The 17659-nt window shown below is 42.4% G+C and overlaps 1 protein-coding gene across 2 annotated transcripts in view; it reads right to left on the bottom strand.

Annotated features, from left to right (window-relative positions):
* LOC5504709 overlaps positions 1 to 17659 on the bottom strand; it is a 63510-nt gene that overhangs the window by 25470 nt on the left and 20381 nt on the right. For both annotated transcript variants that reach the window (XM_048721934.1, XM_048721935.1), the window contains exons 12-22: positions 15391 to 15526; positions 14938 to 15110; positions 13980 to 14129; positions 13314 to 13452; positions 12754 to 13061; positions 11648 to 11786; positions 10862 to 11193; positions 4829 to 4967; positions 3984 to 4291; positions 1344 to 1485; positions 678 to 853 (exon numbers count right to left, since the gene is read on the bottom strand). In XM_048721934.1, coding sequence (XP_048577891.1) covers positions 678 to 853; positions 1344 to 1485; positions 3984 to 4291; positions 4829 to 4967; positions 10862 to 11193; positions 11648 to 11786; positions 12754 to 13061; positions 13314 to 13452; positions 13980 to 14129; positions 14938 to 15110; positions 15391 to 15526 — 2142 coding nt within the window. The remainder of the gene's footprint in view (positions 1 to 677; positions 854 to 1343; positions 1486 to 3983; positions 4292 to 4828; positions 4968 to 10861; positions 11194 to 11647; positions 11787 to 12753; positions 13062 to 13313; positions 13453 to 13979; positions 14130 to 14937; positions 15111 to 15390; positions 15527 to 17659) is intronic.

Here is a 17659-nt window from a genome sequence, read left to right as displayed (position 1 = left end):
AATACACGCAAGATTGGTCATTAGTCCATATATGGTCGCGTGAAATACACGCTAGATTGGTCATTAGTCCATATATGGTCACATGAAATACACGCAAGATTGGTCATTAGTCCATATATGGTCACATGAAATACACGCAAGATGGGTCATTAGTCCATATATGGTCACGTGAAATACACGCAAGATTGGTCGTTAGTCCATATATGGTCACATGAAATACACGCAAGATTGGTCGTTAGTCCATATATGGTCACATGAAATACACGCAAGATTGGTCGTTAGTCCATATATGGTCACATGAAATACACGCAAGATTGGTCATTAGTCCATTTATGGTCACATGAAATACACGCAAGATTTGCCATTAGTCCATATATGGTCGCGTGAAATACACGCGAGATTGGTCATTAGTCCATATATGGTCACATGAAATACACTCAAGATTGGTCATTAGTCCATATATGGTCATGTGAAATACACGCAAGATTGGTTATTAGTCCATATATGGTCACTTGAAATACCGTTGCTTCTCTCGGGGACTATCCACCGCTATTCGCTCCGCCTTCGGCGAACAATTGTTAAATGTATAATTATATTTCGGCGAAAGGTCTCTATTTGTAAGACGACCCGGCTTGTGGACGAAACGACGGTAACCTGAAAATTGCAGTTATACTAACCTCATTGATGACCTTGCTTCTGCCGAGGTCTACCTCTATGAACGGGTCGTTGCCGTCGTTGGCGCACCACGCATTATTTGAGCCAAAGAGCAGCTCAGCTTTGGAGGACTCGTACCCAGGCTTGGCGGCGGAGGAGGTCACAGGTGTATTACTGTTAACCATTGGTTCATTTTCAACTGGGAATGGCAGAAACCAAACATCAAAGGGGCTTGTTCAAGTGCTCTTTTCATTTTCCGCTCCTTTGAGCAGTTCCGCGGCAGCTATGTGATTGACATTAGCTCCTATATATGTGGTTGTGTAGATAGTTAATTGCTGTTATTCAAAAGCAAAAGGTATTAAGTTCAGATCGCCTTCTAGTATTCCAGGCGCGTACAAAGGGGGGTGCGCAGGGTTCACGGAAACACACCCCCCCTTTGGCGGCCAAAGAGTGGGTAATTTCTCATCAAGGAATCTTCAAATACTAGTCTTTTTCCATATGGTACCTATGACTGCGCACCCCCTCGGCCAACACTGGGTACTAGCCTGTATTGGTTGTAAACACATCTATTTTTCGTTAATATGTTTGACCTCTTCGAAGCAGACTTCTCATCGACGCAATTCTAGCGGCGGTCTCATCCTTAACGAAGGTTAGAACACGAATAATAAAACAATAATAAGAACAAGAACCTTTATATCCGTAAAGCTCAACACGAAAGCACGCATATAAGTACTTGACTGCCCATATCACCACGTGTCGAGCTAAAAATGAATACCGGAAATTCCTGACTGCAATGGTCTGCGTGTCAAGGTACTTCGTTGTAGTCAAATGCTAGAACAATAAAATGCCATAGTTTTTAGCCATAAAATTATTTAGAAGGGGACTACATTGATGCGCAGTTAACAGGGGACTACAAACATGCGTATTTAAAAGGGGGATACAGGCATGTGTTGTTAACAGGGGACTACAGGCATGTGTAGAGTTAACAGGGGACTACAGGTATGTGTAGAGTTAACAGGGGACTACAGGCATGTGTAGAGTTAACAGGGGACTACAGGCATGTGTAGAGTTAACAGGGGACTACAGGTATGTGTAGAGTTAACAGGGGACTACAGGTATGTGTAGAGTTAACAGGGGACTACAGGTATGTGTAGAGTTAACAGGGGATTACAGGCATGTGTAGAGTTAACAGGGGACTACAGGCATGTGTAGAGTTAACAGGGGACTACAGGTATGTGTAGAGTTAACAGGGGACTACAGGTATGTGTAGAGTTAATAGGGGACTACAGGTATGTGTAGAGTTAACAGGGGACAACAGGTATATGTAGAGTTAACAGGGGACTACAGTCATGTGTAGAGTTAACAGGGGACTACAGGCATGCGTAGAGTTAACAGTTGACTACAGGTATGTGTAGAGTTAACAGGGGACTACAGGTATGTGTAGAGGTAACAGGAGACTACAGGCATGTGTAGAGTTAACAGTTGACTACAGGCATGTGTAGAGTTAACAGGGGACTACAGGTATGTGTAGAGTTAACAGGGGACTACAGGTATGTGTAGAGTTAACAGGGGACTACAGGTATGTGTAGAGTTAACAGGGGATTACAGGCATGTGTAGAGTTAACAGGGGACTACAGGCATGTGTAGAGTTAACAGGGGACTACAGGTATGTGTAGAGTTAACAGGGGACTACAGGCATGTGTAGAGTTAATAGGGGACTACAGGTATGTGTAGAGTTAACAGGGGACTACAGGTATATGTAGAGTTAACAGGGACTACAGTCATGTGTAGAGTTAACAGGGGACTACAGGCATGCGTAGAGTTAACAGTTGACTACAGGTATGTGTAGAGTTAACAGGGGACTACAGGTATGTGTAGAGTTAACAGGGGACTACAGGTATGTGTAGAGGTAACAGGAGACTACAGGCATGTGTAGAGTTAACAGTTGACTACAGGCATGTGTAGAGTTAACAGGGGACTACAGGTATGTGTAGAGTTAACAGGGGACTACAAGCATGTGTAGAGTTAACAGGGGATTACAGGTATGTGTAGGGTTAACAGGGACTACAGGTATGTGTAGAGTTAACAGGGGACTACAGGCATGTGTAGAGTTAACAGGGGACTACAGGTATGTGTAGAGTTAACAGGGGACTACAGGTATGTATAGAGTTAACAGGGGACTACAGGCATGTGTAGAGTTAACAGGGGACTACAGGTATGTGTAGAGTTAGCAGGGGACTACAGGTATGTGTAGAGTTAACAGGAGACTACAGGTATGTGTAGAGTTAACAGGGGATTACAGGTATGTGTAGGGTTAACAGGGACTACAGGTATGTGTAGAGTTAACAGGGGACTACAGGCATGTGTAGAGTTAACAGGGGACTACAGGCATGTGTAGAGTTAACAGGGGATTACAGGTATGTGTAGGGTTAACAGGGACTACAGGTATGTGTAGAGTTAACGGGACTACAGGCATGTGTAGAGTTAACAGGGGACTACAGGTATGTGTAGAGTTAACAGGGGACTACAGGTATGTGTAGAGTTAACAGGGGACTACAGGCATGTGTAGAGTTAACAGGGGACTACAGGTATGTGTAGAGTTAACAGGGGACTACAGGTATGTGTAGAGTTAACAGGGGACTACAGGTATGAGTAGATTTAACAGTTGACTACAGGCATGTGTAGAGTTAACAGGGGACTACAGGCATGTGTAGAGTTAACAGGGGACTACAGGTATGTGTAGAGTTAACAGGGGACTACAGGCATGTGTAGGGTTAACAGGGACTACAGGCATGTGTAGAGTTAACAGGGGACTACAGTCATGTGTAGAGTTAACAGGGGACTACAGGTATGTGTAGAGTTAACAGGGGACTACATGTATGTGTAGAGTTAACAGTGGACTACAGGTATGTGCAGAGTTAACAGGGGTCTACAGGCATGTGTAGAGTTAACAGGGGACTACAGGTATGTGTAGAGTTAACAGGGGACTACAGGTATGTGTAGAGTTAACAGGGGACTACAGGTATGTGTAGAGTTAACAGGGGACTACAGGTATGTGTAGAGTTAACAGGGGACTACAGGCATGTGTAGAGTTAACAGTGGACTACAGGTATGTGTAGAGTTAACAGGGGACTACAGGTATGTGTAGAGTTAACAGGGGACTACAGGTATGTGTAGAGTTAACAGGGGACTACAAGTATGTGTAGAGTTAACAGGGGACTACAGGCATGTGTAGAGTTAACAGGGGACTACAGGTATGTGTAGTTAACAAAGGTCTTCCGACATAAGTAGTTAATGGGGCAATACGGGTATGAGGGGACTACTTGTACCTTGATCTCGCCATCCTCCATATAGTCGTACCATGCTGTGCCATCTGGGCTTAACTGCAGAGTGTATTCTAGAACCACACTTTTAATGTGTTCGTTCTTTCCCTGCATGCCAATGCCAGTAACTCTAAAGGGCGTCTGGCCCATGATAATTCGGAGGTACATTGCACCTTGATTATTGTTGAGGCAATCTGAAATTTTTGAAAACTGTGGGAGGTGCAATCGAAAGTTGTCATCTTTTTTATCGAACTGATGGATGTTATTCTCACTTGAAATGTCGTAGTTTTCCATACCAATAGGCTTGAAATGCTCTGTGGAAAAATATTTCCTGGTATTTATTTTCTAAAGGCTACTTTCCATGCGATTGCACTCGATTGCACACAATAGCAGCTAATTTGATCGTATGCATCACGATCGCAAAGTTATTGCCATACTATCGCACACGATCATATAATCGTACACGATCGCAGGGCGACTTTCCACATAATCGTACACGATCGCGGGAGTAGTTTCCATATAATCGTACACGATCGCAGGGTCAGTTTCAATATAACCGTACACGATCGCAGGGTCAGTTTCCATACAATCGTACACGATCGTGATAACTTTGAGAGTCAACTTTGCCATAAGGTAGGACAAGAGAACTTTCTCAAGCGCTATTTTTCTTCCTTCGCATTGGATAAGAAATAGATGACAGGGAAATTCGTTTATTCCAAAGGGGCATAGACAGGATTTTGAGCAAGGGGTTAGCGTACCATTTTCTCTTTGATAGCTCGTCCTAGCTCACGGTGTACTAATGCAGAAAACCCGAGCTCCCCCCCCCCGGCTACGTGCCTGGCAAATCTCACCTTTACAGCCATAAAGCTCTACCCTCATGCAAATTCTAGTGAACCACTCCTTTGGGCGGAACTTGATAGCTTTCGTGATCAGTTCTTCATTAAGCCAGTTGGTAACAATATTTATTGAGTCCGTGTTTCCTTTAAAAATCTGACAATGAAAAGAATACATTGAAGGGGCATTCTTGCAGTATTAGGAGAAAATGTGAGAAAATATGAAACTATAAAAAAAATTATCATCACTATATCAAAATATGTATCTTCTTTCCTTCTTTTATAAGGTAAAAATTTGTTTTAAAGATCTAAAACACTTCGCCTGGTAAATTTTGTACACCCGTCGATGTGTCCACCCCTAGATATACTAACCTTTATAACACCTTGCTTGGTGTAGTTCCTTCACGTGTCCACTCCTAGATATACTAACCTTTATAACACCTTGCTTGGTGTAGTTCCTTCACGTGTCCATCCCTAGATATACTAACCTTTATAACACCTTTCTCGGTGTAGTTCATTCATGTGTCCACCTCTAGATATACTAACCTTTATAACACCTTGCTTGGTGTAGTTCCATAATGTGTCCACCCCTAGATATACTAACCTTTATAACACCTTGCTCGGTGTAGTTCCTCCATGTGTCCATCCCTAGATATACTAACCTTTATAACACCTTGCTTGGTGTAGTTCATCCATGTGTCCACCCCTAGATATACTAACCTTTATAACACCTTGCTCAGTGTAGTTCCTCCATGTATCCACTTCTAGATATACTAACGTTTATAACACCTTGCTCGGTGTAGTTCCTCCATGTGTCCACCCCTAGATATACTAACCTTTATAACACCTTGCCCGGTGTAGTTCCTTCACGTGTCCACTCCTAGATATACTAACCTTTATAACACCTTGCTTGGTGTAGTTCCTTCACGTGTCCATCCCTAGATATACTAACCTTTATAACACCTTTCTCGGTGTAGTTCATTCATGTGTCCACCTCTAGATATACTAACCTTTATAACACCTTGCTTGGTGTAGTTCCATAATGTGTCCACCCCTAGATATACTAACCTTTATAACACCTTGCTCGGTGTAGTTCCTCCATGTGTCCATCCCTAGATATACTAACCTTTATAACACCTTGCTTGGTGTAGTTCATCCATGTGTCCACCCCTAGATATACTAACCTTTATAACACCTTTCTCTGTGTAGTTCCTCCATGTATCCACTTCTAGATATACTAACGTTTATAACACCTTGCTCGGTGTAGTTCCTCCATGTGTCCACCCCTAGATATACTAACCTTTATAACACCTTGGTTGGTGTAGTTCCTCCATGTGTCCACCCCTAGATATACTAACCTTTATAACACCTTTCTCTGTGTAGTTCATTCATGTGTCCACCCCTAGATATACTAACCTTTATAACACCTTGCTCGGTGTAGTTCATTCATGTGTCCATCCCTAGATACACTAACCTTTATAACACCTTTCTCTGTGTAGTTCATTCATGTGTCCATCCCTAGATATACTAACCTTTATAACACCTTGCTTGGTGTAGTTCCTCCATGTGTCCATCCTTGGATATACTAACCTTTATAACACCTTGCTTGGTGTAGTTCCTCCATGTGTCCACCCCTAGATATACTAACCTTATAACACCTTGCTTAGTGTAGTTCCCCCATGTGTCCATCCCTAGTTATACTAACCATTATAACACCTTGCTTGGTGTAGTTCATTCATGTGTCCACCCCTAGATATACTAACCTTTATAACACCTTGCTCGGTGTAGTTCCTCCATGTGTCCACCCCTAGATATACTAACATTTATAACACCTTGCTCAGTGTAGTTCCTCCATGTGTCCATCCCTAGTTATACTAACCATTATAACACCTTGCTTGGTGTAGTTCATTCATGTGTCCACCCCTAGATATACTAACCTTTATAACACCTTGCTCGGTGTAGTTCCTCGATGTGTGCACCCCTAGATATACTAACCTTTATAACACCTTGCTTGGTGTAGTTCCACTATGTGTCCACCCCTAGATATACTAACCTTTATAACACCTTGCCCGGTGTAGTTCCTTCACGTGTCCACTCCTAGATATACTAACCTTTATAACACCTTGCTTGGTGTAGTTCCTCCATGTATCCACTTCTAGATATACTAACGTTTATAACACCTTGCTCGGTGTAGTTCCTCCATGTGTCCACCCCTAGATATACTAACCTTTATAACACCTTGCTTGGTGTAGTTCCTCCATGTGTCCACCCCTAGATATACTAACCTTTATAACACCTTTCTCTGTGTAGTTCATTCATGTGTCCACCCCTAGATATACTAACCTTTATAACACCTTGCTCGGTGTAGTTCATTCATGTGTCCATCCCTAGATATACTAACCTTTATAACACCTTTCTCTGTGTAGTTCATTCATGTGTCCATCCCTAGATATACTAACCTTTATAACACCTTGCTTGGTGTAGTTCCTCCATGTGTCCATCCCTAGATATACTAACCTTTATAACACCTTGCTTGGTGTAGTTCCTCCATGTGTCCACCCCTAGATATACTAACCTTATAACACCTTGCTTGGTGTAGTCCCCCCATGTGTCCATCCCTAGTTATACTAACCATTATAACACCTTGCTTGGTGTAGTTCATTCATGTGTCCACCCCTAGATATACTAACCTTTATAACACCTTGCTCGGTGTAGTTCCTCCATGTGTCCACCCCTAGATATACTAACATTTATAACACCTTGCTCAGTGTAGTTCCTCCATGTGTCCATCCCTAGTTATACTAACCATTATAACACCTTGCTTGGTGTAGTTCATTCATGTGTCCACCCCTAGATATACTAACCTTTATAACACCTTGCTCGGTGTAGTTCCTCGATGTGTGCACCCCTAGATATACTAACCTTTATAACACCTTGCTTGGTGTAGTTCCTCTATGTGTCCACCCCTAGATATACTAACCTTTATAACACCTTGCTCGGTGTAGTTCCTCCATGTGTCCACCCCTAGATATACTAACCTTTATAACACCTTGCTTGGTGTAGTTCCTCCATGTGTCCACCCCTAGATATACTAACCTTTATAACACCTTGCTTGGTGTAGTTCCTCCATGTGTCCACCCCTAGATATACTAACCTTTATAACACCTTGCTTGGTGTAGTTCCCCCATGTATCCATCCCTAGTTATACTAACCATTATAACACATTGCTTGGTGTAGTTCATTCATGTGTCCACCCCTAGATATACTAACCTTTATAACACCTTGCTTGGTGTAGTTCCTCCATGTGTCCACCCCTAGATATACTAACATTTATAACACCTTGCTCAGTGTAGTTCCTCCATGTGTCCATCCCTAGTTATACTAACCATTATAACACCTTGCTTGGTGTAGTTCATTCATGTGTCCACCCCTAGATATACTAACCTTTATAACACCTTGCTCGGTGTAGTTCCTCGATGTGTGCACCCCTAGATATACTAACCTTTATAACACCTTGCTTGGTGTAGTTCATCCATGTGTCCACCCCTAGATATACTAACCTTTTTAACACCTTGCTCAGTGTAGTTCCTCCATGTATCCACTTCTAGATATACTAACGTTTATAACACCTTGCTCGGTGTAGTTCCTCCATGTGTCCACCCCTAGATATACTAACCTTTATAACACCTTGCCCGGTGTAGTTCCTTCACGTGTCCACTCCTAGATATACTAACCTTTATAACACCTTGCTTGGTGTAGTTCCTTCACGTGTCCATCCCTAGATATACTAACCTTTATAACACCTTTCTCGGTGTAGTTCATTCATGTGTCCACCTCTAGATATACTAACCTTTATAACACCTTGCTTGGTGTAGTTCCATAATGTGTCCACCCCTAGATATACTAACCTTTATAACACCTTGCTCGGTGTAGTTCCTCCATGTGTCCATCCCTAGATATACTAACCTTTATAACACCTTGCTTGGTGTAGTTCATCCATGTGTCCACCCCTAGATATACTAACCTTTATAACACCTTGCTCAGTGTAGTTCCTCCATGTATCCACTTCTAGATATACTAACGTTTATAACACCTTGCTCGGTGTAGTTCCTCCATGTGTCCACCCCTAGATATACTAACCTTTATAACACCTTGCTTGGTGTAGTTCCTCCATGTGTCCACCCCTAGATATACTAACCTTTATAACACCTTTCTCTGTGTAGTTCATTCATGTGTCCACCCCTAGATATACTAACCTTTATAACACCTTGCTCGGTGTAGTTCATTCATGTGTCCATCCCTAGATATACTAACCTTTATAACACCTTTCTCTGTGTAGTTCATTCATGTGTCCATCCCTAGATATACTAACCTTTATAACACCTTGCTTGGTGTAGTTCCTCCATGTGTCCATCCCTAGATATACTAACCTTTATAACACCTTGCTTGGTGTAGTTCCTCCATGTGTCCACCCCTAGATATACTAACCTTATAACACCTTGCTTGGTGTAGTTCCCCCATGTGTCCATCCCTAGTTATACTAACCATTATAACACCTTGCTTGGTGTAGTTCATTCATGTGTCCACCCCTAGATATACTAACCTTTATAACACCTTGCTCGGTGTAGTTCCTCCATGTGTCCACCCCTAGATATACTAACATTTATAACACCTTGCTCAGTGTAGTTCCTCCATGTGTCCATCCCTAGTTATACTAACCATTATAACACCTTGCTTGGTGTAGTTCATTCATGTGTCCACCCCTAGATATACTAACCTTTATAACACCTTGCTCGGTGTAGTTCCTCGATGTGTGCACCCCTAGATATACTAACCTTTATAACACCTTGCTCGGTGTAGTTCCTCCATGTGTCCACCCCTAGATATACTAACCTTTATAACACCTTGCTTGGTGTAGTTCCTCCATGTGTCCACCCCTAGATATACTAACCTTTATAACACCTTGCTTGGTGTAGTTCCTCCATGTGTCCACCCCTAGATATACTAACCTTTATAACACCTTGCTTGGTGTAGTTCCCCCATGTATCCATCCCTAGTTATACTAACCATTATAACACCTTGCTTGGTGTAGTTCATTCATGTGTCCACCCCTAGATATACTAACATTTATAACACCTTGCTCAGTGTAGTTCCTCCATGTGTCCACCCCTAGATATACTAACCTTTATAACACCTTGCTTGGTGTAGTTCCTTCACGTGTCCATCCCTAGATATACTAACCTTTATAACACCTTGCTCGGTGTAGTTCCTCCATGTGTCCATCCCTAGTTATACTAACCATTATAACACCTTGCTTGGTGTAGTTCATTCATGTGTCCACCCCTAGATATACTAACCTTTATAACACCTTGCTCGGTGTAGTTCCTCGATGTGTGCACCCCTAGATATACTAACCTTTATAACACCTTGCTTGGTGTAGTTCCTCCATGTGTCCACCCCTAGATATACTAACATTTATAACACCTTGCTCAGTGTAGTTCCTCCATGTGTCCATCCCTAGTTATACTAACCATTATAACACCTTGCTTGGTGTAGTTCATTCATGTGTCCACCCCTAGATATACTAACCTTTATAACACCTTGCTCGGTGTAGTTCCTCGATGTGTGCACCCCTAGATATACTAACCTTTATAACACCTTGCTTGGTGTAGTTCCTCTATGTGTCCACCCCTAGATATACTAACCTTTATAACACCTTGCTCGGTGTAGTTCCTCCATGTGTCCACCCCTAGATATACTAACCTTTATAACACCTTGCTTGGTGTAGTTCCTCGATGTGTGCACCCCTAGATATACTAACCTTTATAACACCTTGCTCGGTGTATTTCCTTCATGTGTCCACCCCTAGAAATACTAACCTTTCTAACCCCTTGCTCGGTGTAGTTCCTTCATGTGTCCACCCCTAGATATACTAACCTATAACATCTTGCACGGTGTAGTTCCTTCATGTGTCCACCCCTAGATATACTAACCTTTATAACACCTTGCTTGGTGTAGTTCCTCCATGTGTTCACCCCTGGATATACTAACCTTTATAACACCTTGCTCGGTGTAATTCCTCCATGTTAACCCGTCGAGTCCTAGGTGCTCCAGGGCATATCTAGTGACCCATGCATCAAGCACGTGACAATCCGCCACCGGGAACCTCCCCTGAGTTGCCACGCCAGTCACTCTGATCATTTGACCCAGGTTAATTTCAAAGAACTGTGTCTGGTCTACAACTGCTGGACACCAAGCTCCCTCGCCCTCGATGTTGTTAAGTCGAGCGTTTTTACGGTTCCTATCGATGGTAATCCAGCTTGTCCCTCTCATCGCTTTGTTAGGTATCAGGCCAGATTCAACTCCCAAGGGTTCCGAGCATGCTATATAGCAAGCAATTTATAAAAGCAATTATGCAACTTGTTAAAGGGATTACGCAACTTGTTACAGATATTACGCAATTTGTTAGAGGATTGTGCAATTCTTTTAAGGGAATTACGTAAGTTGTTAAAGGATTACGGAGCTTATTAAGGGATAGCGCCATTCCCAAAGGGATTACGCTACTAAGTGTTAAGCAGCTTGTTAAAGTTATCCATGGACCACGGCTTTATTAATGAACTTTCTTTGATCGAAAAAGGATGGAAAACCACGTGACAAAATTCACAGTAATCGATTTGGCTGTTGTGAATTTCCTCTGAAGCTTGGAAAAGCTGGAAAAAACAATCTCCTTCAAGTCGCTAATAGGCTAACCTTAAATCAAGCTCGAAATAGACATACATTAAAATATGTGTTCATTGAAATCAGTAACCATATTTAGTTAAGACTCGAAAATCTTACCTTCATCTCCATATATAGCAATGCGCATACAAGGTGCGCCTTCAAACTCTGTAGGATGGATATGAAGGATGCGTGTGAACAGATAAGGATCCATCGAAAGGCGAACTATTTTGTGAGTGTCAACGTTTGCGATAAATTCCTGCAAATAACAACAACAACAGAGGCAAAGAATTACGTATAGAGAGTTATTCACCTATTTCAATTAAGGTTGCACCCGCGAAGCAGTGTATCGTAACTATATAAATACTTTTTCATATTGCCGTTAGAAAAATACGTTAACCCTATTCAGACTGGCTTAACGAGCCCCCCTCTGGGAAAATTGCTATAACTTCTGAACCATATAAGTTAAGAGGCTAAAACTTAGTGACTTTTCTTAAAATTTATCTGCGGACATTTTGATGCCATTGACATGTCTTAGGTTTCCCAAAAAATAAAAAGTAGTGAAAATTTTTATATTTTAGTCCTGTTTCGCAGATTTAAATGCCTCTTTTTACTTTATAAGTTTGTTCAGGTGACAGGTTTCACATCAGCGCTAGAATGTTTATACCTCGGATATTTCGGGGGGAGGGGTAGGTAAATTTTGCTTTCTCAAAGCTGTTGTTGAAAATGTCTCTAGATTTACTAGATAACACTTTAAAAACTAAAATTATACATTAATCATTACTATGAGCAGTAATACATGCAATCATGCACTTTTTTTAATAATTGCAGATTTTTTCTTTGGCAAAAATCATATGAATCCAAGATGGCGGAAATTCTTAAAAAAAATTGGTTATAAAAGTTTTTATGGCCTTTTTGCATTGTAAAGCCGTTGAAAGGTTGATTTTGACATATCTAAATGATGTAAAACGATTTCAACCCGATATCTGATAATTTAGGCAATATTTGAAAGATATCTAGTCATCGCCCAAAAAAGGGCGTGACAATTCTTCTTTTTCTTTGCATACTGGTGATCATTGTCTGTAAGTTTGATGGTCATAGCCCAAGCGGTTTATGAAATACGGAGGGCAGTGCCTTTTAGCCCCCCCCCCCCCCCCAGTCACAGACAGTTCAAAGTAGCCCATTCTTATTAGGGTTAAATACACCTTTAATTTGTCGCCACTAACCTCGATATTATTGTAGCCCTTGAATGTCTTGAAGAACAACCCGTCGGCACTATGACTGAATTTAATCTTCGCCACCCACTTTGCCTCGGCTGGGTGTCCTTGCATGTAGATTGCACGTACGTGCTTGACAGATCCGAAATCAACGCGGAGAAATTCCCCGGATTCTGCACACCAAGTGGCGTTGGCTGTTGCTCTATTTATGGCGGGCTCACCGTACCAGCGGATAAGCCTTGTTTGGGAACCCGTATAGTACTTCGGGTAGGTCTCAGAGTTAGCTCCAGATGAACCAGACAGGAGTGAAGACAAACCTGAATGTAATGGTTTGTAGATAAGGCGGATAAGCGCTGGGAAATACGATATCCATTCGCAGTATTTAGGAGGCGGACGGGATAAGATAATTACATAGCCAAACAAGCTTAACGAGAAAGGTGGACCAAAAGATTATAAGCATTGATGTGTTTCTTTATTTTTCTGCTGGCCTGGCCTGCCTGTCATTCCTATACTTGTATTTCTGTCTGACCATCTGTCTTGTAGTAAGTTTCCTTGCCTACGTGGCTTACCTCTGCATCCAAATACTTCTACACTCATGACCATCTCGCGGATCTGCTCTTCAGTCCAGAAGCGAATGTATCTCGTGCGTGTTTTATGTTTGAGGTAGATTTTAGTAACTTGAAATGCAGGCCTTTCAGCTTCGAAGATCTGAAAAAAAAAAATGTGTATATATATTTCAAGAATTTATATATTTGTATATATATATATTTTTTATTCTATATAAATAATAGAGAATGCTAATTAACTTAGCACTAAAAATACATGGGGTGTGCTGTATAATGGAAACACCAACTAGTGGCATTTTCGAACCCGAGTAATACCCGAGAAGACCCCGAGTAATACCCGAGTAGAACCCGAGTAATACCCATGTAGAACCAGAATAATTGATAACTAAAGATAACAACAAAAAGTGAGAAGTTGAGAGAAGTGAGAAGTAAGACTGTTGATGGTGATGATAATGTTAATAACAATGATAATAATAATTATATAAAAAATTGATTATTGAATGGGCAAAACTTTGATGCTTTTGACTTATGACATCTTGGGCTGCCCGCCAAGTCAATTTAATCAGTATATCAACTTTCTTTTTTTTTAATAATGATCACTAATTATTACCGCTGTTAACCTCTTCCCCTCCATTCCCTATCTACTTTGTCTTGTTGTTGGGATCTTACCTTAGTTTCCCACTCTTCCTGGTAATCTGACCAATCAAGCTGATTAAGGCTAAACGACAAAATGTACTTTGCGATCCCATTGTAAGCGTATTTTCGGTCACCCTGTGTAGCCACGGCCGTCACGTAAGCTAGCTCACTGTCAAGGTCAACCTAATACAAGTAAGGTCAAGACAAACAAGCAAGTTCAAGTTAGGCAAGCCAAGTCAAGCTAAACAAGCAAGGTCAAACTAAACAAGCAAAATCAAGCTAATAAAACAAGGTCAGATTAATCAAGCAAGATCAAGTTAATCAAGCAAGGTCAAGACAAACAAGCAAGGTCAAGTTAGGCAAGCAAAGTCAAGCTAAACAAGCAAGGTCATTATAATCAAGCAAGGTCGAGCTAAACAAGCAAAGTCATTTCACTGCGACGCTCGCTACCGTGGCCACCCTGGCAGCTTTGTGAAATAAGCCAATTAAGGAGGAGGACGTGAGCGAAGGTGGTATCTAATTCAACTTCAGCAGTCAACCAGTAAAAATCTTCCAAATAATTGGTTTACTTTCTTAGAACCCTATATTGGTGGCCAGGTATGCTCACGTCGTACTTAGTCGATAAGGTTCAGTGAACTCTATTGACGGACAACAAACACAGCCATCCTAACAAACGATCAGTGAAATTAAACAAACAAACAAACAAACAAACAAACAAACAAACAAACAAACAAACGAACAAACAAACAAACAAAACAAACAAACAAACAAACAAACAAACAAACAAACAAACAAACAAACAAACAAACAAACAAACAAACAAACAAGCAAACAAACAAACAAACAAACAAACAAACAAACAAAACAAACAAACAAACAAACAAACAAACAAAACAAACAAACAAACACACAAACAAACCAACGAACATGCAAACCCCTACACACAAACAAACAAACCTGAACAAAACAAGACAAATATTTTATTTTGCACCTGAAGCCATTTCTTTTCATTATTGGTTTTAGTTCCCCAGCCTGACATATGCTTATAATTCAATCTTCCCAGGTCTGGTCTGTTTGGAGAGCTAATAAGATTTCGGCCAGAGGACTCCAAGAGCTGCTCCCTTGTAATGTGAAACTCCTCCATACCCAAAGGCTCATCACAAACTAAAACAAACAAACAAATAAGTTAATTGCTCGAATAAGTGCCGTCCTTAAATAAGCACCTTCCAAATAAGCGCCTCACCTAAAAGGGAAAAAATATAAAGAAACGTCTCCCCCGAATAAGCGCCCCACCTAAACGTGTTGCACTTAGTAGACTTAAATGACGAGGGGGACTGTGCGTTGGATGGGAAGTAGAGAAATATGATATCACCCGCTACAACATCGGGTAGGCGGGCGGGCGTACATGTGGGCGGGTAGGCAAGCGGGCTGGCGGGTTTCATACCTTTACATCCGAAGACTTCTACTCTAAGGCACGTCCATCCCTGGTAGGTCGAGGGTACAAACCGCAGATACCGAGTGATTACTTTCTTCGACAGCATGTGTCTAACGGTATCAAATCCAGTGTTCCCCGAAAAAACCTAAGACAATAGAAGAAAAAAATTTAAAAAAATTATTCTGACATGCCCCAAAAGCTTAACTAATGACCCATAAGGCATGGCTAAACATTCAAACATGTTTGTCAAACATTGCGTTTGACGCAATTGTTTGTGCGTTTAGCCACCCACAAAACATGTCACTCAATTGGCTTCCACGACACGTACAGATGCTTGAACGGGATCAAAACATTTTCATCGTTTATCATTTATCGTTTAGCCACTGATCACACAAAACATTTTGCTCGCGCTTCGCGATTTTATCAAATCACCGCTCGAAATTACCATGGAGCCACTTTGATCTCTCGCGTAATCGTGCGGAACGGAAAAACCTACGAGCGCTCATGTTTTATGAAAATGTTTTTGTGTTTAGCGTTTAGCCACTTCGCCAAACATGCACGCGCGAGCGTTCGATTTCAATGTTTAACAAACATATTTGAATGTTTAGCCAGGCCTATAGTATTAGCACAAGCAGTTCCGCAGATATTGAGATAAGCCTTTTACCCAATTCTCTCCCCATCCCCCCACCCCTCCCAGCCTTGGTCACAGGTTGCCGAAAAAAGCCCTGTCTAAGCATTTTCAGCACAAGTCAGCGGCATCATACTCAAGGCCGGATAACTCTCGATCACCACGATAAGACCCCGTCCCCACGTTAGCGGCATCATACTCAAGGCCGGATAACTCTCGACCACCACGATAAGACCCCGTCCCCACGTTAGCGGCATCATACTCAAGGCCGGATAACTCTCGACCACCACGATAAGACCCCGTCCCATCATACTCAAGGCCGGATAACTCTCGACCACCACGATAAGATCCCGTCCCATCATACTCAAGGCCGGATAACTCTCGACCACCACGATAAGACCCCGTCCCATCATACTCAAGGCCGGATAACTCTCGACCACCACGATAAGATCCCGTCCCATCATACTCAAGGCCGGATAACTCTCGACCACCACGATGAGACCCCGTCCCATCATACTCAAGGCAGGATAACTCTCGACCACCACGATAAGACCCCGTCCCATCATACTCAAGGCCGGATAACTCTCTACCACCACGATAAGACCCCGTCCCATCATACTCAAGGCCGGATAACTCTCGACCACCACGATAAGACCCCGTCCCCACGTTAGCGGCATTATACTCAAGGCCGGATAACTTTTGACCACCACGATAAGACCCCGTCCCCACGATAAGACCCCATCCCATCATACTCAAGGCCGGATAACTCCCGACCACTACGATAAGACCCCGTCCCCACGATAAGGCCCCGTCCCCACGATAAGACCCCGTCCCCACGATAAGACCCCGTCCTCAAGATAAGGCCCCGTCCTCACGATAAGACCCCGCCCCCACGATAAGACCCCGTTCCCACGATAAGACCCCGTCCTCACGATAAGACCCCATCCCTACGTATCCGTTTTCATTTGAAAAGGCAACCTTTTAGTTACGGATACGGTTAACGTCCACACCGGAACGCGAAAACGATGATCGAAAACGGAACGATTTGAAAACGATCTCCAGAGTGGAACAACTTGGAAACGATACCCCTTCGGTGCCGTGAGGACGGACGAAAACTGAACCTTTCGAAAACGATGGCGTGATAACTGAGGTCCAGTCCACTTGGCGCGTGAGTACGCATGCGCTGTAGAACTTGTTATCGTTTTCGTATCGTTTCTGCGTTTTCGTGAGGACGGCTCCTTTTAAAGTGAAAACGCTTTGTGTGGACTCGGATCTTTTTGAAAACGGAACAAAAAGTTTACGTTTTCAAACAAAAACGGATATGTGGGGACAGGGTCTAAATTAGGCTGGGTTTACAGCCGTGGTTACGTCGCACTCTGCTTCTCCACTGATGGCTGGGCGCACGGTCGAGGCACCATGTCCGTGACGTCACATCGTAGCTGAGATAATTATGCGTGAAATGCGGCTCACCGGGGGTTTTCCAGCGTTCCCGCCAATTCAAAGACGCGCGCGCGTAAGTTTGTTTATGACGCGAAAAAAAACAAATGTTTAAAATAAAGTGATTGTTACAGAAAAAACAATATTCTTCGGGAGAAAAACGTATCCGAAGTAGATAGAAAATTACAAAACTGTTTTCTTCGCACACGCTTA

This window comes from Nematostella vectensis, chromosome 14 (assembly GCF_932526225.1).
Source record: "Nematostella vectensis chromosome 14, jaNemVect1.1, whole genome shotgun sequence".
Lineage (NCBI taxonomy): Eukaryota > Metazoa > Cnidaria > Anthozoa > Actiniaria > Edwardsiidae > Nematostella > Nematostella vectensis.
Note: the sequence above shows the minus strand (reverse complement) of the source record. Positions and strands in the feature narration are given on the sequence as shown.